At 39.2% G+C, this 25,806-nt stretch overlaps 1 protein-coding gene across 5 annotated transcripts in view; it reads left to right on the top strand.

Moving 5' to 3' along the window:
• Positions 1–25,806, top strand: part of dock4b (dedicator of cytokinesis 4b) — a 334,184-nt gene that overhangs the window by 294,570 nt on the left and 13,808 nt on the right. For all 5 annotated transcript variants that reach the window (XM_061914568.1, XM_061914566.1, XM_061914565.1 and 2 more), the window contains 2 exons: positions 2,252–2,361; positions 19,550–19,622. In XM_061914568.1, the coding sequence (XP_061770552.1) occupies positions 2,252–2,361; positions 19,550–19,622 (183 nt within the window). The remainder of the gene's footprint in view (positions 1–2,251; positions 2,362–19,549; positions 19,623–25,806) is intronic.

Genomic DNA, 25,806 nt, shown 5'->3' with positions numbered 1-25,806 from the left:
TCTTAGCACCGCCGGTAAATAGCATGTTAGCATCGATTAGCGTAGCATGTTAGCATCGATTAGCGTAGCATGTTAGCATCGATTAGCGTAGCATGTTAGCATCGATTAGCTGGCAGTCAAAATCAACAAAACTCACCTTTGTGATTTCGTTGTCTATCCTTGCAAATGCATATGCAGGTTATCCATACATCTCTGTGCCATTTCTGCTTTAGCACCGCCGGTAAATAGCATGTTAGCATCGATTAGCGTAGCATGTGAGCATCGATTAGCTGGCAGTCAAAATCAACAAAACTCTTGTGATTTCGTTGACTATCGTTGCAAATGCATCTGCAGGTTATCCATACATCTCTGTGCCATGTCTGTCTTAGCATCGCCGGTCAAATGTGGAGACACTCTGGTACATTCAATGGGGGTCTGGCGGCAGATTTTTTGCCACTTTCGCATCTTGGGGCCAGTGGTGCAACTTGAATCCCTCCCTGTTAGTGTTGTTACACCCTCCGACAACACACCGTCGAGGCATGATGTCTCCAAGGTTCCAAAAAATAGTCAAAAAAACGGAAAATAACAGAGCTGAGACCCGGTCTTTGTAATGTGAAAATGAAAATGGTGGGTGTGTTACCTCGGTGACGTCACATTCTGACGTCATCGCTTCCAGTGCGATTAACAGAAAGGCGTTTAATTCGCCCAAATTCACCCATTTAGAGTTCGGAAATTGGTTAAAAAAATTTATGGTCTTTTTTCTCCACCATCAAGGTATATATTGACGCTTACATAGGTCTGCTGATAATGTTCCTCTTTAAGAATGATGTCCCCACTTCTTGTCTTTCAAGCCGCGTGCAGTAAACAGGAACCCTTTAAACTTCCGCATGGTCCCGTCCGTTAAGGTTAGAGGCAAGATTGACATCCGGCGATACGGGCGGGCACATGAAATACAACAACCAGGACGCCGGGTGGAAAGTTGGGCGCTGAGAAACGGAGCGGATACAAAGTGAGCCCGTTGCATGATAGATAGATAGATAGATAGATAGATAGATAGATAGATAGATAGATAGATAGATAGATAGATAGATAGATAGATATATAGATAGTACTTTATTGATTCCTTCAGGTGAGTTCCTTCAGGAAAATTAAAATTCCAGCAGCAGTGTACAGAGTTGAGATCAATTTAAAAAAGAATAAAAAGGTAAATAATGGGGGTTTAAAAGGAAACAAAATAGAGAAATATTACAAAAAGAATAAAAATAATGGGAATAACAATATAACAGTAAAATAAGAATATAACAAGACAAAGTAGGCAGTAGTGACCATGTCATCCTAGTACCCCCCGCCCCCCGCCCCCCAGAGGAGTTTTACAGTCTAATGGCGTGTGGGACAAAGGAGTTCTTGAGTCTATTAGTCCTGCACTTGGGATGAAGCAGTCTAGAACTGAACAGGCTCCTCTGGCTACTGATAACACTATGCAGAGGGTGACTGGCATCATCCAGGATGCTCACTAGTTTGTCCACAGTCCTCTTCTCTGCCACCCTCACCAGTGAGTCCAGTTTCATTCCCAGTTGTAGAACCGGCCCGCCTGATCAGTTTCTCAAGTCCCCCCCCCCCCCCAGAACACTGGCAACCACAGACTGGTAGTACATCCACAGGAGTTTTCTACAAATGTTGAAGGAGTGCAGTCTCCTGAGGAAGTCCTTTCTTGTACTGGTGGTCCGTGTTAACAGTCCAGTCCAGCTTGTTGTCCACCCAAACCCCGAGGTACTTGAATGAGTCCACGGTCTGTACCTCAACTCCCTCGATCACAATAGGTTGTGACCGTGGACTCCACCTCCCAAAGTCAATGACCAGCTCCTTGGTCTTTGACGGATTGAGCTGCAAGAGGTATTGCAGCACGGTGGCGTTGAACCTCTCGGACCTCATTACAGCGCTCCCTTCCCTCGCCCCTGCTCTTATCACGCCATATTTCTGCCCGCTCCAAGTCATAAAAAGGTACCAATATACGGCCACGTTTATGGACGCGTCGACGCTCCCCTTTGGCGGGCAGCTGGCGGCCTCTGGCTGGCCGTAAAGCCCGTCGTGACTTACTGCTTGTGTGTTCTTATCGGGGGGGCGGAGCCATTTCCGCGTGGTCACGTGACAAGGCGGCGAGATACTATCAGCGTGGCGATTGTCCAGTGAGCGTCCGTTGCGGAGTCTATACTGTCTCGCGCCGCTCTGTTGCGTCTTCTCGCTCTGACTGTTGGCCGCCCACTTGCCGCAGGTTCGCCGCAGATGGCGGAGAAACACAAGCATTCCAGAGAGAACGCCTGCCTGTCTCCCAGAGAGAGGCCCGTCAGCGCCATCTTCCCCAACCCTCTGGACCCCACGCAGGTCAGCACTCGCACGCACCACACGAATTACATGTCAGCAATAATTGTCTATAGCAGGGGTCACCAACGCGGTGCCCGCTGGCACCAGGTCGCCCGTAAGGACCAGATGAGTCGCCCGCTGGCCTGTTCTAAAAATAGCTCAAATAGCAGCACTTACCAGTGAGCTGCCTCTATTTTTTTAAATTGTATTTATTTACTAGCAAGCTGGTCTCGCTTTGCTCGACATTTTTAATTCTAAGAGAGACAAAACTCAAATAGAATTTGAAAATCCAAGAAAATATTTTAAAGACTTGGTCTTCACTTATATAAATAAATTCATTTATTTTTTTACTTTCAGAAAAGACAATTTTTGAGAAAAAATACAACCTTAAAAATGATTTTAGGATTTTTAAACTCATATACCTTTTTACCTTTTAAATTACTTCCTCTTCTTTCCTGACAATTTAAATCAATCTTCAAGTATTTTATTTTATTTTTTATTGTAAAAAATAATAAATACATTTTAATTTAATTCTTCATTTTAGCTTCTGTTTTTTGACAAAGAATATTTGTGAAATATTTCTTCAAACTTATTATGATTAAAATTAAAAAAAAATTATTCTGGCAAATCTAGAAAATCTGTAGAATCAAATTTAAATCTCATTTCAAAGTCTTTTGAATTTCTTTTAATATTTTTGTTCTGGAAAATCTAGAAGAAATAATGATTTGTCTTTGTTAGAAATATATTTTGGACCAATTTGTTATATATTCTAAGAAAGTGCAGATTGGATTTTAACCGATTTAAAACATGTCATCAAAATTCAAAAAGTAATTTTAATCAGGAAAAATTACTAATGATGTTCCATAAATTATTTTTTTAATTTTTGAAAAACTATTCGAACTAGCTAGTTTTTCTCTTCATTTTGATTGGTTATAAATTTTGAATCGAAATTGAAGATAAACTGTTTCAAAATTAAATTTAAATTTTTTTCGTGTTTTTCTCGTCTTTTAAACCGTTCAATTAAGTGTTTTTTTCATCATTTATTCTCTACAAAAAACCTTCCGTAAAAAGAAAAAAATGTACGACGGAATGACGGACGAAAATACCCATTTTAATATATATATATATATATATATATATATATATATATATATATATATATATATATATATATATACATATTAATGGTAAATTATTGAGCAAATTGGCTATTTCCGGCAATTTATTTAAGTGTGTATCAAACTGGTAGCCCTTCACATTAATCAGTACCCAAGAAGTAGCTCTTGGTTTCAAAAAGGTTGGTGACCCCTCATCTACAGCTAATAAAAGGCTCTTTTATTGCACAGACATTCGCCGAGTTAACAATATTTTACACTCTAACAGAGCTGATATCATCGAAAACAGTAATGTTACCGTTTTGAACTAAAATGATGAAAAAGGCAAAATTGATAAGTGCACTTTAATAAACTGGACTGACTGGTGCCAGCTCGCTCGCTTACATGAAAACAAGATACATTAAGGTTTTTTCCCCATTAAGTAGCGCCATACTTCATTTTAAACCGACATAAACACACTACTGTAAGAGCAACTAAGACACAGGTGTCAAACTCGAGGCCCAGGGGCCTAATCTAGCCCGCCACATTATTATATGTTGCCCGCAAAATATGCGTTAATAAAATGCTTACCGTTTTTCCTTGAATTGCCGCCGGGTATATAGTATGCGCCTGCCTAGAATTACTGCCGGGTCAAACTCGTTTCGCAAAATATTATTTTTATTAGCGCATGTCTAGAATTTCCGCCGGGTCAAACTCGTCACGTCACGAGTGACGCTTCACCTGTCATCATTGTTTTTTCCCTTTTGACATTAAAGATTATGTTCTGCATGCTATAGCATATATTTTAAAATGCAATATTATCAAAATCTAAATATTATATTATTAATGTATTCCAAAAATGTTTCTTGTTAAAATAAAGATAAATGCTGTACTTAAAAAATGTTTGACTTATTATTTCGAAACAAATTATCAATCAAATTCTAGATTTTAAAGTTGACAATATATTTTAGGGTTAAATTCTGCCGACTATGTTTTTTTACCGTAAAATCAACTTTGGTACTATTTTTTTCTATATATAAAGGGACACTAAAACATAAAAAAACTAACAAAAAAAAGCTTTAAATCAGGGGTCTCAAACTCAATTTACCTGAGGGCACTGGATGCAGAGTCTGGGTGAGGTTGGGACGCAAGAAAAGATATCTTGAAAAAAATTTGCATGCTCCTCAGCATGTCTGCTTGTATAATGACGTTTCAAATTGTATCCCTTGGGCACCGCAACTTTCTCTGTGCAAATAAGACACACCGGGGTGCCCCTGTGCTCAAAAAAGAAATACTGCATCTCCCACTTTTCCTGGAATTGTCTTTGCTCATCACTAACCTTGCTCTTCACTGCAGGCTTTGAAAAAGACATTGTTGTGGATTATATTCGTATTTAGTTGACGCACGGAGAATAATGTTATTTCCGCAATGTGTGTCGTTCCGCTTTTCCTCCCTAAAGCAACATGGTGGTCGGCAGATAAGTACCGGGATAACGAGCGCAAAAAAGTGACTGCTCCCGGATATATAAACGTAGTGTTCATCGTGTGAGGCGATGCAAATTAAACAATAAAAAGAACAAATAACGGTTTGAATTGGTCCAGGTTATCGGGGACTGTTATTACTGACGGACAGGTGTCGTGGTGTGACTGCAGCCAGGGACTTAAGAAAACCCTCGTCTCCATGGCAACGTTTCTGTGGCTTTCACTCATTTGCCGCTTTTCCACTAATGCAGGGGTAGGCAACCCAGAACGATGAAAGAACCATTTTAACCCAAATAACACAACGCTGTCAAGCGCCATATATATTAAACTCGTGGGCCGCACAAACATTAAAGATTCATATTAAGGTGAGGGCCGCCAAATAGCGTCTCACGGGCCGCGTGTCTGACACCCCTGCTTTAAAACAAGAAGATTATACAGTAAAAATCTTTTTAATCTTTACTGCTAAAAACAGTGGTATTGTTTATACATCCATCCATCCATTTTCTACCGCTTATTCCTTTTGGGGTCACAGGGGGGCGCTGGTGTTTATCTCAGCTACAATCGGGCGGAAGGCAGCATACACCCTGGACAAGTCGCCACCTCATCACAGATTGTTTATCCATTCCAATTATTCAAGTTATTTATATGCTTTTAAAGAAAACAAAAAAAACAATGCTTTTACTGTAAAATTCTGGGGACTGAGCTGCCAGATTTTTAAAGTCAATTTTCAATATTTTTTGGAGCTTATGTAAAAAAATATATTCTTAATGTATTGTATACAGAGGTGGGTAGAGTAGCCAGAAATTGTACTCAAGTAAGAGTACTGTTACTTTGGAGATTTATTACTCAAATAAAAGTAAGGAGTAGTCACCCAAATATTTACTTGAGTAAAAGTAAAAAGTATGTTGTGAAAAAACTACTCAAGTACTGAGTAACTGATGAGTAACCTGATTACGGCAACAAATAATGCACAAAAACATAAAAATAGCAATGAGCAAATTCAGAGCCAGGAATATCTCTTAAGCAACTAAAACAATAATATATATTAAATAATAGTACATGAAAATAAAAAATGGCACATTGAGCCACAATAACTTAACAGCACCATAGCCTCAGTAGGCATTCATCGATTGATTGATTGATTGAAACTTGTATTATTAGATTGCACAGTACAGTACATATTCTGTACAATTGACCACTAAATGGTAACACCCTAATACGTTTTTCAACGTTTATCAATTATTTAATAAATGACCAAGTCGAGGTGATCTACCTCATATATACATACACACACAAATCATTTATACACACACATATCATATATATATATATATATATATATATATATATATATATATATATATATATATATATATATATATATATATATATATATGTGTATATATATCCATCCATCCATCCATTTCCTACCGCTTATTCCCTTTCGGGGTCGCAGGGGGCGCTGGCGCCTATCTCAGCTACAATCGGGCGGAAGGCAGGGTACACCCTGGACAAGTCGCCACCTCATCGCAGGGCCAACACAGATAGACAGACAACATTCACACTCACATTCACACACTAGGGCCGATTTAGTGTTGCCAATCAACCTATCCCCAGGTGCATGTCTTTGGAGGTGGGAGGAAGCCGGAGTACCCGGAGGGAACCCACGCATTCACGGGGAGAACATGCAAACTCCACACAGAAAGATCCCGAGCCTGGATTTGAACCCAGGACTGCAGGAACTTCGTATTGTGAGGCAGACGCACTAACCCCTCTATATATATGTATATATATACATACATTTATCATTTATATATACAGTATATAATTTATATTTATTTATTTTGCCGTTTTTGTTCACATGTTGAAGGTGTTTTAATGAATATACATGCATGTTTAACATATAGATTCCTATCTTTCATGAAGACAAGAATATAAGTTGGTGTATTACCTGATTCTGATGACTTGCAATGATTGGAATCAGACGTCCACGTTTTCAAATGGAGGAGAAAAAAAGTTCCTCTTTTCTGTCTAATACCACATGAAAGTCGTTGGTTTTTGGCATCTTATTTGTCCAGCTTCCATATTTGTTTTTATACACTTTACAAGAAATACATTGGCAGCAAACTCCGTAGCTTGCTAGCTTGTTTGCGCTGGCTTTCGGAGACTCTTATTTTGTTAGTGCAGGCGTGATGGAGCGGCGCTTTTATTGTGAAGACAGGAACTGTGCGACCAGTCTTTAGGCTTTTGATGGGAAGTACGGTTGAAATAAAAAGTGTCTTTTTTCCTTTACACTTTTGATTGATTGATTGAAACTTTTATTATTAGATTGCACAGTACAGTACATATTCCGTACAATTGGCCACTAAATGGTAACACCCCAATAAGTTTTTCAACTTGTTTAAGTCGGGTCATGTGACCGCCTGGCTCTGTTTGATTGGTCCAACGTCACCAGTGACTGCATGTGATTGGTGAAACGCAGGCATGTGTAGATTCTACTTTGAAGCTCTGTCATGAACCAAAACAAACATTAATAGATCGATAAGAAAAAAGTAACGAGTAGTGAGCTTAATGTAGATAAATGGAACAGAGTAAAAGTAGCGTTTCTTCTCTATAAATATACTCAAGTAAAAGTATGTTGCATAAAAACTATTCGTAGAAGTACAATTTATCCCAAAAGTTACTCAAGTAAATGTAACGGAGTAAATGTAGCGCGTTACTACCCACCTCTGATTGTGTATATACACATGTATATTCATATATTACTCATTGTTAAAGTCCGGCCCTCTGAGGGCCACCATAACTGCCATGTGGCCCTCAATGAAAAGGAGTTTGACATCCCTGAACTAAGATATTCAATTGTGCACATTGAACCTACAAGCCGTGCTCTCTTTGAACTGAGTGATCATTCCCTACTTTTACGGTGCGTTCAAGGACCACTGAGCAGAGTAGGACACAACCCCCGCCAGCGATAATGTATAATAATTGTAGATTTTATTTGTCATGCACTTTTCATTTAAATAAGTCCTAAAGTGCTACAGTACAAACCGATATTGGAAACAATAAAAGCTTCGCCATTAAAACAGTTAAATATAAAGACTAAAAAAACAAAGAATAAGAAACATAAAACTTGCAAAATAGTTTTCTAACAGTGTCTATTTATTTCAGTTATTCACAAAAAATTACTGATCAAAAGTTTTCAGTGTGTGTATCAGTACTTTTTGAGCACATTCAACAATACCGCCATAATTATACTGTTATATAAATGTGTCATATCATTACATCCCTAACGACATTTTATACAAATAAAGACTGTAAAATCCAGGTTAACACTGCCACACTTGTATTTTGATGATTATTTTGCACTGAACAGGAAGTAGCTGTGTAACTAGACAGTATTGTGGCTTGGTAATAATGCTGGTATTTATGTATTTTACGGACATAGCGACTTTTTGCTCAGACAAAACTGTAGGACTGTCATACACACATGAAACAAAAACCTCAATGAAGGTCTCACTGAGACCTATATTTCATACACTGACCACCCCCAACTAAAATCAATAGGAAGTTTGCTATTCCCACTTCAATACAACAACTGCATTACTTTAACCATGCATTATAGCAGGGGTCACCGACCTTTTTGAAACCAAGAGCTACTTCTTGGGTACTGATTAATGCGAATGGCTACCAGTTTGATACACACTTAAATAAATTGCCAGAAATAACCAATTTGCTCAATTTACCTTTAATAAATACATTTCTGTATATATAAAAAATGGGTATTTCTGTCCGTCATTTTGTCGTACATTTTTTTTCCTTTTACGGAAGGTTTTTTGTAGAGAATAAATGATGAAAAAAACACTTAATTCAACGGTTTCAAAGAGGAAAAATCTGGAAAAAAAATGAAATTTACATTTCGAAACAAAGTTTATTTTCAACTTTGACTCTTTAAAAATAAATATTCAACCGAAAAAAAGAAGAGAAAAACTAGCTTATTTGAATCTTTTTGAAAAAAAAAATAAAAAAAATTATGGAACATCAGTAGTAAATTTTCCCCATTAAAATTAATTTTAGAATTTTGATGACATGTTTTAAATAGGTTAAAATCCAATCTGGATTTTGTTAGAATATATAACAAATTGGACCAAGCTATATTTCTAACAACGACAAATCATTATTTCTTTATTTATTATTTTCCAGAACAACATTTTTAAAAGAAATTCAAAAGACTTTGAAATAAGATTTAAATTTAATTTTACAGATTTTCTAGATTTGCCAGAATATTTATTTTGAATTTTAATCATAATAAGTTTGAAATAACATTTCACAAAGGGCGCACCGGATTATAAGGCGCACTGCCGATGAGCGGGTCTAGTCGGGTCTAGTCGGGTCTATTTTCATAAAGATGGCGCATTAAAAGGGTCATATTATTATTATTTTTTTCTAAATTGAAGACACTTCCTTGTAGTCTACATAACATGTAATATTGGGGTCGACACGGACTTCAAAGGCGGACCTGCGCAAATTTTCAGGACTTATGTTACTTTTGCATAATATTGCGAAACATAACGCCAGATAATATGTCTTACCTTATACACACACCATAATAATACTCGCATGTTGAAGTACAGTACAATCCATCAAGCGGTGCAGCTTCATCGCTACCAAAGTCCTACTAAAACATTTTGATAGATTTTGGAGCGCCGTGTGTAATGTTTTATATTTTCAATAGAACATATAAAATGTTGGTGTTGTTTACTTGAGCCATATTGCAGTCCACACCTATGTCTGATGTGCGGTTGCCATCTACTGGTCACACTTATTGTGTATCGTGTACCAAATTAAATAGCTTCGAGGTCGGTAAGCACAACCAAAATTATCCTATATATTAGGCGGGTGGAAGGAATACTTCGAAGACCTCCTCAATCCCACCAACACGTCTTCCAATGAGGAAGCAGTGCCTGGGGAATCTGTGGTGGACTCACCTATTTCTGGGGCTGAGGTTGCTGAGGTAGTTAAAAAGCTCCTCGGTGGCAAGGCCCCGGGGGTGGACGAGATCCGCCCGGAGTTCCTTAAGGTTCTGGATGCTGTGGGGCTGCCTTGGTTGACAAGACTCTGCAGCATCGCGTGGACATCGGGGGAAGTACCTCTGGATTGGCAGACCGGGGTGGTGGTTCCTCTCTTTAAGAAGGGGGACCGGAGGGTGTGTTCCAACTATGGTGGGATCACACTCCTCAGCCTTCCTGGTAAGGTTTATTCAGGTGTACTGGAGAGGAGGCTACGTCGGATAGTCGAACCTCTAATTCAAAAGGAAATACAGTGTGGTTTTCGTCCTGGTCGTGGAACTGTGGACCAGCTCTATACTCTCGGCAGGGTTCTTGAGGGTGCATGGGAGTTTGCCCAACCAGTCTATATGTGCTTTGTGGACTTGGAGAAGGCATTGGACCGTGTCCCTCGGGAAGTTCTGTGGGGAGTGCTCAGAGAGTATGGGGTATCGGACTGTCTTATTGTGGCGGTCCGCTCCCTGTATGATCAGTGCCAGAGCTTGGTCCGCATTGCCGGCAATAAGTCGGACACGTTTCCAGTGAGGGTTGGACTCCGCCAAGGCTGTCCTTTGTCACCGATTCTGTTCTTAACTTTTATGGACAGAATTTCTTGGCGCAGTCAAGGCGTTGAGGGGTTCTGGTTTGGTGACCGCGGGATTAGGTCTCTGCTTTTTGCAGACGATGTGGTCCTGATGGCTTCATCTGACCGGGATCTTCAGCTCTCACTGGATTGGTTTGCAGCCGAGTGTGAAGCGACCGGAATGAGAATCAGCACCTCCAAGTCCGAGTCCATAGTTCTCGCCCGGAAAAGGGTGGAGTGCCATTTCCGGGTTGGGGAAGAGACCCTGCCCCAAGTGGAGGAGTTCAAGTACCTAGGAGTCTTGTTCCCGAGTGGGGGAAGAGTGCATCGTGAGATCGACAGGGGGATCGGTGCGGCGTCTTCAGTAATGCGGACGTTGTATCGATCTGTTGTGGTGAAGAAGGAGCTGAGCCAGAAGGCAAAGCTCTCAATTTACCGGTCGATCTACGTTCCCATCCTCACCTATGGTCATGAGCTTTGGGTCATGACCGAAAGGATAAGATCACGGGTACAAGCGGCCGAAATGAGTTTCCTCCGCCGTGTGGCGGGTCTCTCCCTTAGAGATAGGGTGAGAAGCTCTGCCATCCGGGAGGAACTCAAAGTAAAGCTGCTGCTCCTCCACATGGAGAGGAGCCAGATGAGGTGGTTCGGGCATCTGGTCAGGATGCCACCCGAACGCCTCCCTAGGTAGGTGTTTAGGGCACGTCCAACCGGTAGGAGGCTATGGGGAAGACCCAGGACACGTTGGGAAGACTATGTCTCCCGGCTGGCCTGGGAACGCCTCGGGATCCCCCGGGAAGAGCTTGACGAAGTGGCTGGGGAAAGGGAAGTCTGGGTTTCCCTGCTTAGGCTGTTGCCCCCGCGACCCGACCTCAGATAAGCGGAAGAAGATAGATGGATGGATGGATTAGGCGCACTGTCGAGTTTTGAGAAAATGAAAGGATTTTAAGTGTGCCTTATAGTCCACCATGTTCAAAGACATGACCTCTGTGGGTCTCACATAGTGTGGCACCAGAAGCTGTGTCCAGGGTATGACATAAGAGCAAGAACCCTATTGGTTTGCCTGATACCTGACACAAGATACTGTAATTGATAACAAAGATCAAAGCAGCACATTTCTCGTTATTTTTCAGCCACAACTTTCACCTGATTTTCTCTAAAATGGGAAAATATTGTTTATGATCACCACTCTGTGTCTGGGGTACAAAACAGTGTTTGACTTACAGACTTCAGGACAGACTCCTAATGCAGATTTTAGAAAAAGGCTCTGCTTACCTTGATTTATGTGTTGGCCAAGTGAGTCTGTCCAGTAGCGTGCAATAGCTGTCCAATTCTCAGCGAGTCATCCCGAACGAGCCCCTAAATTGTTGCGTTCTGACCAGATGTTCCTCCGAGGGAATTTAAGTTGCTGGTCAATCACAAATTCTTTTGATGACGCAGAACCTGATTTTAAATGATAACCCAGAACAGAATAGGTATTTTGCAATTTATTCCAAAGCTCTGGAGAGACTAACCTAAAAAACAACACATTCAATTCACATCGCCTAGTTGGTCTGAAAACCCTACGGAAGCGCTGTCTTCTTCAATATCTCCCCCGCCTACACCCATCAGAACAAATACACATATCTGGTGTTCTGCTTAGCCTGGGACAGGGAGAGATAAGAAGGGAGTATAGCTGCTCCTTACATTCCTAAAGCATCAAGGTTAACACACAGTTTATTAGCGGACAAACAAAGAGAGAACAAATGGAAAAACACTAGCTGTTTTCAAATATGACTATGAATATAAAAAGTAACTCTTGCAGATATAAATATAAATATACCTCCGTCAGAACCTAATAACCCTATTGGTTTTAGTTCATATCTGACACAAGTATGAATGGGTACCCTTCACATCTGAACCGATACGGTACTAATTCCCGGTACCATGTATTCAACGGTACCAATTTCCTGTACTTTTGTGTGTTCATGTGGTAAAAAATGTTGGTTTTGTTAAAAACAAAGTGTCTTTTTTTCCAAATTTCACTTGTAACACCCCGCTGATTAATAGTATGTTGTTATATCTTGTTTGCTTCCACCTCTGAGTCTCATGTGTAATACACATTCATTTTGGAACAGGGACTATTTTTGCCGAAAAAAACTCCACAAAACACCCAAAAATGTTTTTACTCACGCCCAACGGCTTGCAAGTAAAAAAAACAACAACAAAAAAACGATTTTCTTTAATTAAAAAAACGATTTAAGTATGAAAACTTCGTGCTTGTTTACCCTCTCTTCTGTCCGTCATTTTCCTCCCCACCTTGCTTCTTTTTCTGCGTTATTTTAGGCGGATGGCACCATGCGCAAATAACAGTAGCTCTGACAGCCTTAAACTGACTCAGCAGCCACACCTTGTCGTCGTAGAGTGGGATTTACGGACACTCTGAGTGCAAGTGTGTGGATCGTGCAGGATAGAATTTAAAAATAATAATAATTATACAGTTGAAACGTTCATTTACTTGCGGAACATTTGTTTTTTTAATTGAAGGAAACTGTTTTTTCTTGCGAATGTTTTTTTTTTTTCTCCCTAGCAAACAATTGTTATACCTGGTAAATATTTTTGTACTTGCAAAAATTCGTTTTTTGCTTGCGAATCGTTTTTGTAATTGAAGAAAATTGTTTTCATACTTGTGAGTGTTTTTTTTAAGTTGAAAAAAATAGTTTTTTACTTGCCAAAAATTGTTTTTCTCACTGCAAATGTTTTTTTTTTTACTTTCAGCAAAGTTTTTTTCACTTTAAAAATATATTTTTTAATTGAATACATATATTTTTTTTATACTTGCGAATCATTTTTATACCTGCAGGAACTTGTGTATGTTTTGGTTTACTTGCAGAAAATTGTTTTCATACTTCCGAATCGTATTTTTTATTTTATTTTTATTTTTTCAGAAACTTGTTTTTATACTTGTGAATCGTTTTTTCACTTGCAAAAAATTTTTTTTTATTCTTTTGAATGATCTTTTTACTTGCAAAGTGTTTTTTTTCGGTGTTTTTTAGAAAATAGTTTTTATACTTTTGAATAGTTTTGTTACTTGCAGAAAATTCATTTTTATATGCGTGAATTATCTTTTTACTTGCAGGAAATTGTTTTTGTTTTTTTACTAGTGAATTTTTTTTTTAACTTCCAGAACATTGTTTTTATACTTGTAAATTATCTTTTTACTTGCAGAAAATATTTTTTTTACTTACCCGGAAATTATTTTTGTACCTGTGAATTGTTTTTCTAGTAGAAAAAAACTTAAAGGGGAACATTATCACAATTTAAAAAGGGTTGAAAACAAAAAAAATCAGTTCCCAGTGGCTTGTTGTATTTTTTGAAGTTTTTTTCAAAATTTTACCGGTCCCGGAATATCCCTAAATAAAGCTTTAAATTGCCTTATTTTCGCTATTTGCGATGCGACTGTCCATTTCCCTGTGATGTCACACAGTGCTGCCAATACAAACAACATGGCGGTTACCACAGCAAGATATAGTGACATTAGCTCGGATTCAGACTCGGATTTCAGCGGCTTAAGCGAGTCAACAGATTACGCATGTATTGAAACAGATGGTCGGAGTATGGAGGCAGATAGCGAAAACGAAATTGAAGAAGAAATTGAAGCTATTGAGCGAATAGCTATTGACGCCATTCGGCCGTAGCGTGGGTGTTCCTAATGAAGTGGCCCATAGCATGGCTGCCTTATTAGCATCGCCGGTAAAATGTGCGGACCAAACGATCAGGACTTTCGCATCTTGTGACACTGGAGCAACTTAAATATGTCGATTGGTAAGTGTTTGTTTCGCATTAAATGTGGCTATCTAGTTTCAAATGTACATACAGCTAGCATAAATAGCATGTTAGCATCGATTAGTGTAGCATGTTGGCATCGATTAGCTGGCAGTCATGCCGTGACCAAATATGTCTGATTAGCACATAAGTCAACAACATCCACAAAACTCACCTTTGTGATTTCGTTGACTTAATCGTTGCAAATGCATCTGCAGGTTATCCATACATCTCTGTGCCATGTCTGTCTTAGCATCGCCGGTCAAATGTGAAGACACTCCGGCACATTCAATGGGGGTCTGGCGGCAGATTTCTTGCCAGTGGTGCAACTTGAATCCCTCCCTGTTAGTGTTGTTACACCCTCTGACAACACACCGACGAGGCATGATGTCTCCAAGGTTCCAAAAAATAGACGAAAAAACGGAAAATAACAGAGCTGAGACCCGGTGTTTGTAATGTGAAAATGAATATGGCGGGTGTGTTACCTCGGTGACGTCACGTTCTGACGTCATCGCTAAAAGACCGATAAACAGAAAGGCGTTTAATTTGCCAAAATTCACCCATTTAGAGTTCGGAAATCGGTTAAAAAAATAGATGGTCTTTTTTCTGCACCATCAAGGTATATATTGACGCTTACATAGGTTTGGTGATAATGTTCCCCATTAAGGTTTATACTGTTTTCTTAATTGAAGGGGAATTTGTTTTACTTGTTAACAATTGTTTTTACACTCCCAAATCGATTTTTACTTTTTTTTAATTTAATTAAAATATTTTTTTAAAATTGACAATTGTTTATATATTTAAGAAAATATATATTTTTTTACTTTCAGAATTTAGTTTTTTTTCAAACTTGGGAATTCATTGAAGACATTTTTTTTTTACCTTCAGAATTTTTTTTTGTATTTGCAAATAGCTTTTTTACTTTGAGAATATTTTTTTTTAACTTGCAAAATATCTTTTTTATAATGAATGCAAATAATAGTTTTCTTTGTTTGACTTGCAATTCTTTCTTTCTTGCTGAAAATAGTTTTTCTACTTGCGAATCGTTGGCCGTGAGTAAAAACATATTTGCATTTCTGGACTTTTCGGCAGTAATTTCACGCCAGAGACCACTCTTTCGAGACATCTTTATTTGTAAAGGTGTCCATCTTTCCAGCTGTGTGGCAGTGAAACAGCAATTGTCTGTGCTTTCAAACATGCCAGTAAAGAACATTTAGTGCTTCAGCGCTCGCATTTATTGCTGTTTTATAAGGATAGCCTTCACTCAAGTCTTCTTTCACAGGCGACAAAAAAAATGTTGCAGAGTTGTGCTCGGCGTGGAAGGATGGCCGTGCACAACCGAGCTCTGAAAAGAAGGGGAAAAAAATACCAAATGAATACGTTTGCTTCTGGAGGCCATTCAGCTCCCCTGCATTTCACCTGCTGTTTGAAGCGCGGGGGATGTTGTTGACAGTTGGCTTCTAATGGAAAATTGATTTAAAGACACTTTTCTGCAGCTTCTCCTGTAATTAGGGACCGATCTCCCTTTGGGACAGAGGACCCAATTGAAATTCTAAGGTTTTATTATTATTATTATTCTGTATTATTATACTCTTTGAGCTGTAATTTGACCCCCTTAACATGCTTCAAAACTCACCAAATTTGACACACACATCAGGACTGGCAAAAATTGCGATCTAATCAAAAAACCAAACCCCATAACTCACTAGCACCCCCTAGGAAGAAAACACAGACCAAACTGTCTCTAACTTCCAGTAGGAATGTCGGAGAAACATGAAAAAAAAAATAAACCCACAATGTAGGTCTCAGTTAGACCTATATTTCCTACACTCATACCTCCCAGCTAAAATCAACAGGAAGTTTGTGTGATGATCTGTCATTTCATTTCTGTTGGTTTTCCTTGTTTTTGTATTTACTTCCCGTCAGTGCTCTTATTTTGGTAAATTTCCTGTTTGTTCCACGGAGCACTGTTTCCCTTCTCACTTGCCGTTGATTGGCAGCCGGTCCACACCTGGTGCCAATCAGCATATGTCTATTTATGTTTTCACTCGAGCACTCCTCAGTGCTCGAAGATAATTCAATGTTTGGAACTTTTGTTTGCACGGCTGCTTCATGTTTGTTTGGGTTGATGATAATTAAAGTCATCTTACCTGCTCTCAGCTCGTTCTGGTTCTTGCATCTCGGGGTAACTAAACGGCAGCCATGCGGTTCCGTGACAGTTTGCAATTCCCCCTTCAATACAAAAGTTGGCTAGAAAAATTTCCCTTTTTTTCCCAACGTAATCTCCCCTGAGACCGTTTGTCGTTTCGGCTTCAAATAAACACAGAAGAGAGATTGAACCCCTCTGATTAAAAGTTAAAGAAAGAGTTTTAATTACTATCCCGGTTTGGATTTTATGAGCCCGCAAAGAACCACTGCGCTGCTGCTGTTGTCACAAAATAGCGGCTTTTTGCTCAGACAGAATTGTAGGACTGTCATACACACATGAAACAAAAACCTCAATATAGGTCTCACTGAGACCTATATTTCATACACTGACCACCCCCAACTAAAATCAACAGGAAGTTTGCTATTCCCACTTCAATACAACAACTGCATTACTTTCACAATGCATTAGAGCTGGGGTCACCAACCTTTTTGAAACCAAGAGCTACTTCTTGGGTACTGATTAATGCGAAGGGCTACCAGTTTGATACACACTTAAATAAATTGCCAGAAATAGCCAATTTGCTCAATTTACCTTTAATAAATACATTTCTATATATATATATATAAAAATGGGTATTTCTGTCTGTCATTTCGTCGTACATTATTTTTCCTTTTGCTGAAGGTTTTTTGTAGAGAATTAATGATGAAAAAAACACTAAATTGGACGGTTTAAATGAGGAAAAAACAGGGAAAAAAATGAAAATTAAATTTTTAAACATAGTTTATCTTCAATTTTGACTCTTTAAAATTCAAAATTCAACCGAAAAAAAGAAAAGAAAAACTAGCTAATTCGAATCTTTTTGAAAAAAAATTTAAAAATAATTTATGGAACATCGTTAGTCATTTTTTCTGATTAAGATTATTTTTTACATTTTGATGACATGTTTTAAATAGGTTAGAATCCAATCTGCACTTTGTTAGAATATATAACAAATTGGACCAAGCTATATTTCTAACAACGACAAATCATTATTTCTTTATTATTTTCCAGAACAACATTTTTAAAAGAAATTCAAAAGACTTTGACCTAAGATTTAAATTTGATTCTACAGATTTTCTAGATTTGCCAGAATAATTTTTTTGACTTATAATCATAAGTTTGAAGAAAAAATTCACAAATATTCTTCATCGTAAAAGCTAAAATGAAGAATTAAATTAAAATGTATTTATTATTCTTTACAATAAAATTGATTTAAATTGTCAGGAAAGAAGAGGAAGTCATTTAAAAGATAAAAAGGTATATGTGTTTAAAAATCCTAAAATCATTTTTAAGGTTGTATTTTTTCTCTAAAATTGTCTTTCTGAAAGTTATAAGAAGGAAAGTAAAAAAAAAAAAATGAATTTATTTAAACAAGTGAAGACCAAGTCTTTAAAATATTTTCTTGGATTTTCAAATTCTATTTGAGTTTTGTCTCTCTTAGAATTAAAAATGTCGAGCAAAGCGAGACCAGCTTGCTAGTAAATAAATAAAATTTAAAAAATAGAGTCAGCTCACTGGTAAGTGCTGCTATTTGAGCAATTTTGAGAACAGGCCAGCGGGCGACTCATCTGGTCCTTACGGGCACCATGTTGGTGACCCCTGCGTTAGAGTCTCAAAACGGCGGCACCAAGACATCTTTATAAAATGCCCAAGCCACTTTACAACTGTTATTACTATGAGACTGATGTATAACATGTGTATACAACTTTTTCTCTGTGTAATAATCCATCCATCCATCTTCTAGCACTTATCAAGGCTGGGGTCGCGGGGGCAGCAGCCAAAGCAGTCCCGTCCATCGCTGCTTGCAGCTTTAATTAGGGCCCGCATGGCCCATTGCCAAAGGACCTATTGTTTTTCGTGCGTTTTATTCTTTCTTTATTATTCCGCACCTTCGCACCCTAATTTGACCCCCTTAACGTGCTTCAAAACTCACCAAATTCGACACACACGTCAGTCCGGCAAACCTTCCCAATTTATTAAGCAACCAACCCCCAAAAATCAAAATTGCACGCTAGCGCCCCCTAGGAAGAAACAACTGCTTGTAACTTCCACTAGCAATGTTGTAGAGACATGAAACAAAAACCTCTATGTAGGTCTGACTTAGACCTAAATTTCCAATTGGAGACGTCTATAGCAAAAATCAACAGGAAGTTGCCAAAAACCCCTTCGAAGCAAAATTTGCCTAAAAAAATGCAATTTTTGCCTCTTTGCGCTGTAATTTGACCCCTTTAAAATGTTTCAAAACTCACCAAACTTGGCGCACACATCAGGACTGGCAAAAATTGCAATCTAGTCGAAATACCAAATTGCGCTCTAGCGCAATTTTTGAATAAAACACAGAAAAAACTGCTCCTAGGAAGAAAACACAAACAAAACTGCTTGTAACTTCCGGTAGGAATGTAAGAGAGACATTAAACAAAAACTTCCATGTAGGTCTCATTTAGACCTTCATTTTAATAATTAATATCCTTCAGCAAAAATCAACAGGAAGTTGGCAATTATCCCTTCAAAACAAAAGTTTTGTAAAAACCCGTCACCTTTCTTCAAACATTATCTCCTCTAAGCCCGTTTGTCGTTTCGGCTTCAAACTCACACAGGAGAGAGTTTGAACCCTTCTGATTAAAAGTTATTGAAAGAGTTTTGATAAGTGCTCCGGTTTTGATTTTATGACCCTTCAAAGATCAACTGCGCTGATGCTGCTGCGCTGTTGTTGTCTCAAGATGGCTACTACCACTGGACAAAAGTATTGGGACCCTTAGAACTAACACTAAGCAAAAATATTGGGACACTTAGGACTAACAGCAGACAACGACAATGTGAAATGGAATTAATTCTTTTTTGTCCTCAAAATTCTACACACAATAGCAGCTACTATCCATGCTTCTACAGCTTATCCGGGTTTGGGCCGCGGGGGCAGCAGCCAAAGGCGGGCCGTCCAACGCTGCTTGCAACTTTAATTTGAGTTATTTCTGTCTTGAAAATGCTGATTTGGACACATTTTGTGTACGTGTGTGCAGAGGGCGGCTCCTCATCACATAGGTGATACCACTCTACCCCGCAGTGACCCCAACCTCTCAGCTCCAGACAAAGGTAAAGCACATAACAACACACTTGTATTTGTCTTGTCTTAATCCAATGTGTGATATTGTACAGCAGTGGTTCTCAACCTTTTTTCAGTCATGTACCCCCTGTGGACATTTTTTTAATTCAAGTACCCCCTAATCAGAGCAAAGCCTTTTTGGTTGAAAAAAAGAGATTGAGAAGTAAAATACAGCACTATGTCATCAGTTTCTGATTTATTAAATTGTATAACAGTGCAAAATACTGCTCATTAATAGTGGTCTTGTTACGCCTGGGTTCGATTCCCTCGAGGATGCATCGAAAATTGAACACAGCAAAAGGTATGAACTAATGATTTATTTAACAAAAAGGTGCTAGAGAACAAAAATACTGGAGCCAAGAAAAGGCAAACAAAAGACGCTAGCATGAAAGCTAGGATAAACAAATAGTAAACTAAACTGGCACAAAGGCACACAAAGGGGAAAACAAAACATTTAGCATGAGAGCTAAGATTGAATAAAAGTGCGCAGCATGAGAGCTCGCGGGAATTATACTGAAATTTGCATGTAAGCAAAAGCGCAAAGCGACATAGCTCGGTTGGTAGAGTGGCCGTGCCAGCAACTTGAGGATTGCGGGTTCGATTCCCGCTTCCACCATCCTAGTCACTGCCATTGTGTCCTTGGGCAAGACACTTTACCCACCTGTTCCCAGTGCCACCCACACTGGTTTAAATGTAACTTAGATATTGGGTTTCACTATGTAAAAGCGCTTTGAGTCACTATAGAAAAGCGCTATATAAATAAAAATTCACTTCACTTCACGTACCGTTGTGCATGAACACATTTGGATCCCAGACTGAACAACAAAAGATGCAGGCTTATACAAGGCAGGTGATTAGTGAGGACAGGTGGGCAGGGCCGTGAGAAACAGGTGAAACTAATAAGCTACCATGGTGACCGACTTAAACAGGAAATAATAGGATCAGACGGAGAGTGAAAATAAAAATGGAACCACAAACAATAATATGTGGAGGATCCAAAAAGTAGATCTCAACAGGTCTTTCTTGAACTATTTGGAAAAAAAAGATATAAAAATAACTAAAAAGAGAAGTAATCATCAACTTAAAGTGCCCTCTTTGGGGATTGTAATAGAGATCCATCTGGATTCATCAACTTCATTTTAAACATTTCTTCACAAAAAAGGAATCTTTAACATCAATATTTATGGAACATGTCCACAAAAAATCTAGCTGTTTTCGTGGAAATTTCTTAGCCCTTGTATTATGTTGGGAAAATGACATTGATTATGTTGCGGGTCGTTTTGACCCGTACTGTGTAAATGCACTCCAAACAGTCAAGAAAACAGGTTCAACCAATAACAATTTTATTTTAGGTTATATAAACATTTAGAAAGGTGACATACAATACATTTTTTATTCCAATTGTATTATGTTAAGGGTCAGTTTGACCCGTTTCAATTTTTGTGTTGATCAAAGTACTGGTTATCCTTTCTTTTTCTTGCTGAAATCTGGTGACTTTTCCTCATCTAGGGTCATGAACTGTTGTGTGAATCTGGACACTTTGTTGTGTAGTGGAATGTTTGTGCAGAGTTTGTATAAAAAGATGATGTTGCGAGTCATTTTGACCCAGGCACTATAATGTAGGTAAATAGCTGTTCAGATCCAAAAATAAACATGTCTCCATGATGTACTTTTTACTTTGATGTACAATTGTTTGTATTTTGATTGTCCCTGAGACCCAGAGCCAGGTGTGTGAAGAGAGGGAACTTTCTCACACTTGTCCTTGTCTCCTCAGATGTCATCCTTCTGGAGCTCATTTTTGGTGAGTTTGTCAAAGAGATGACATGAGAACAGTGACAAGGACAAGTTTGAGAAAGTTCCCTCTCTTCACACACCTGGCTCTGGGTCTCAGAGGCAATCAAAATACAAACAATTGTACATCAAAGTAAAAAGTACATCAAAGAGACTTGTTTATTTACCCACATTAAAGTATCTGGGTCAAAATGACCCGAAACATCATCTTTGTATACAAACTCCGCAAGACATTCCACTACTCAACAAAGTGTCCAGATTTTACACACCAGTTCATGACCCTAGATGAGGAAAAGTCACCAAATTTCAGCAAGAAAAAGAAAGGATAACCAGTACTTTGATAAACACGAAAACTGAAATGGGTCAAATTGACCCTCAACATAATAGAAGTAACAAATAGCTTTAAAATAAGTGACAAATAGCTTTTAAATGATTTATTAAAGTAACAAACAAATAATAACAAGCTCTGCAAAGCGAGACCAAACCAGAACGACACATCCGTTCGTTCCAGCTTGTTCTAACTCCTTTTAGAATTTGACATGACAATTATACATTCCCAGAAGTCCCACCTTCCATGCTCATTTACATACAGTACACCAGTGGAATGAATACCCAAAGTCCTGTGAAGGGGAGAGGGTGTCGTTTGCCCAGAGGAGGGTGGGGTCACTCAGGAAAGGGGAACAATTTAGCTCTGTTGGGGGTCAGGAAGAGGGAACACACATGCCCACGTCAACTATAGTCCACATCTCACATCAAAGACACAGGAGAAAGATTAGAGGCCTCTAGCAGAGCGTCACATTCCTAAACCTAATAAACAACTTTTGGTACCCAGTTCAAAGAACATCATCTATTTAAACAAGTATAAGTAATTTTGCTATCACACTGTCAACACTGAATATTGCGTTTTTATGAACTTACATTCATATTTTGTTAAAGTATTTTTACAATAAATATTCTTACAAAGGATTTTTGAATTATTGCTATTTTTAGAATATTTAAAAAAAAATCTCACATACCCCTTGGCATACCTTCAAGTACCCCCATTTGAGAACCACGGGTGCACAGTATATAAGGGCTCATTAGATGGTCCATCCATCCATTCTCTACCGCTTATTCCCTTTCGGGGTCGCGGGGGGCACTGGCGCCTATCTCAGCTACAATCGGGCGGAAAGCAGGGTACACCCTGGACAAGTCGCCACCTCATCGCAGGGCCAACACAGATAGACAGAGAACATTCACACACTAGGGCCAATTTTAGTGTTGCCAATCAACCTATCCCCAGGTGCATGTCTTTGGAGGTGGGAGGAGCCTATCCCCAGGTGCATGTCTTTGGAGGTGGGAGGGGCCTATCCCCAGGTGCATGTCTTTGGAGGTGGGAGGGGCCTATCTCCAGGTGCATGTCTTTGGAGGTGGGAAGAAGCCGGAGTACCCGTAGTGAACCCACGCAGTCACGGGGAGAACATGCAAACTCCACACAGAAAGATCCCGAGCCTGGATTTGAACCCAGGACTGCAGGAACTTCGTATTGTGAGGCAGACGCACTAACCCCTCTGCCACCGTGAAGCATTAGATGGCGACTTTCATAAATATGAATTAGTCGTCTTTTTGCTCAGCGTTGTTGTTGTTGTTGCAGAAAATAGAACGCTCATGTGCAAAAAAACAACGGCATTCCTGCGAGGGAATTAGCGTTCACGGCGGAAGCCGCGCGCTTCCTCGCCGCCGCCGGCGCGATAATGCATGCAGAAGTAATGCGGCGAGAGCTCTCGGCGAGCAATATGCTAACCTGACACCTTTGGCGACGGCGTGCTGTCGTTGGAGTAACGACATTGAGGCGGCGACGGCGGGAAGGTTTTGTCGCCTGCCGAAAAAACACATTTTAATTGTGGCGGCGTTGTGGTGCTCAGCGATGCCTCATTTGCACATCACAGCATTATCATCTTCTCGTGTTGATTTTTTTCACGTACATGTTTTTGCATCAAAGTCATCTCAAAATCGGAAATATATTTAACACGCGAGGAATTTGACTTGGTGAACAATAAATATGAACAAATAACTAAATATATAAACAAGTACTTAAATGCCTACTGAAATGCGATTTTCTTATTTAAACGGGGATAGCAGGTCCATTCTATGTGTCATACTTGATCATTTCGCGATATTGCCATATTTTTGCTGAAAGGATTTAGTAGAGAACATCGACGATAAAGTTCGCAACTTTTGGTCGCTAATAAAAAAGCCTTGCCTGTACCAGAAGTAGCAGACGATGTGCGCCTGACGTCACGGGTTGCGGAGCTCCTCACATCTGAACATTGTTTACAATCATGGCCACTGCCAGCGAGAGCAATTCAGATCGAGAAAGCGACAATTTCCCCATTAATTTGAGCGAGGATGAAAGATTCGTGGATGAGGAAAGTTAGAGTGAAGCACAAAAAAAAAAAAAGAAAAGGCGACGGCTCCAGGCGGCGGCAGTGGGACCGTTTCAGATGTAATTATGATCCGCCTCCGCTTAGGATGTTTTCCTGCTGACTCCGCTGTGAACGGGACTCTCGCTGCTGTGTCGCATCCGCTTTGGACTGGACTCTCGCGACTGTGCGAATCCATTATGGATTGAACTTTCACAGTATCATGTTAGACCCGCTCGACATCCATTGCTTTCCTCCTCTCCAAGGTTCTCATAGTCATCATTGTCACAGACGTCCCACTGGGTGTGAGTTTTCCTTGCCTTTATGTGGGCCTACCGAGGATGTGGTAGTGGTTTGTGCAGCCCTTTGAGACACTAGTGATTTAGGGCTATATAAGTAAACATTGATTGATTGATTGATTGATTTACTAGGATAATTCTGGAAGATCCCTTATCTGCTTATTATTTTAATAGTGTTTTAGGGAGATTGTAAAGTCATACCTGAAAGTCGGATGGCTGCCTTGAACGCCAGTGTCTCTGAGAGGAGCCAAGGAGCCAAGATAACAGCTGCCTTTTTGAGATGGAGGAGGAGGTCGCATATTCCACTGAAGAGCCGACTTAATATCACAATTTTACCATCCAAAAACTCGCTGGTTGACGTAGAGAAACTTGTTCGCTTGACCGCTTTAAAGCTTCACAACAAACAAAGAAACACCGGCTGTGTTTCGGTGCTGTATGTATGTGTATATATATATATATATATATATATATATATATATATATATATATATTAGGGCTGGGCAACGATTAAAAAAATGTAATCGAAGTTAATCGCACTATTTCTCTGATTAATCGCGATTAACTGCATTGTATACGCAAAGCCCAATAATGAATTCAAAAGTAGTGTGTAGTGCGCCTTTATTGGAATATTCTCCCACATGAACAAAAGCGCCAAAACATTTGTTGTGCAAACACAATTTAAATCAGTCCTTGTTAAACAGTAGCAGTTAAATAGCATATTTGATGAAAATCAACTCCAAAAATGTAAATACAAACATTTAAGCTTATTGCCACTGCCAGGGTATTTAAGTTATCCTGTTTGTTATGGAAAATAAATATAATCTACATACAAATCTCTGAGCCACAATCATAACATCTGAACAGGCAATTTCTGAGGTAACAGCAGAAACATTTTTTTTGATCAGGGATCTTATGTTTAAAAAACCTATATTATAGGTAGTGGGCTGTTTTAGGGAATTTTTGATCAAATGATCCGTAGTAGCAATATTAATAATGTTGTGTTTATTCTGCGTAGTGCACTTCAAATAATTATGACCATATCTAGGAATTGATATGATGGGAATTTTCCGATTGTTTGCTTGGTGCTTTGATAAACTGAAGGCATCATATACATGGTACTATATTGTGATGTTATGAGCCAGGGAATAAAAGAACTACCCTACCCAGCATGCAACAGGAGTGAGGAGCATGTATAGGTTGTGTCGCCATGACGGCATCTTGTATGTTGTGATATGCACGCTCTGAAAGCAAACGTTAAGAAGTCAGCCAACACTCCTGGTCTGCATTATTCATAAATAGACAGACAACACATATACTCCGCTGCTTCACAGGCCGCTGGATGTAGCCGGCAAAGTATTCCCATGCTAGCTAGCCGCTCTAGCAAGCACGCCTCATTCAGTCCAAAACGGCCCGATCTATCCACATCCAGAATTGTCTGGCGGTCGTAAGTGATCCCGGAGTGACCACGCTGTAAGCCAGCCAGGACATTTGCAGAATTGTCCGGTATTTTTGCCAAATGTTCCATCTTTACCAAGAGCCCCTCCACGCCGGGCGACGCCATCTTGTTAAGAAAAGGCCTTAACAAAATAAAAGCATGTAAACAACATACGCAAATGTGCGATAAAATAATTGTCGGCGTTAATAGATTGATGAGTTAACTCGTAATTAACGCATTAATTTGC

Source organism: Nerophis ophidion, linkage group LG10, assembly GCF_033978795.1.
Source record: "Nerophis ophidion isolate RoL-2023_Sa linkage group LG10, RoL_Noph_v1.0, whole genome shotgun sequence".
NCBI lineage: Eukaryota > Metazoa > Chordata > Actinopteri > Syngnathiformes > Syngnathidae > Nerophis > Nerophis ophidion.
The sequence above is the reverse complement of the archived record's forward strand: the minus strand, read 5'-3'. Positions and strand labels throughout refer to the sequence as shown.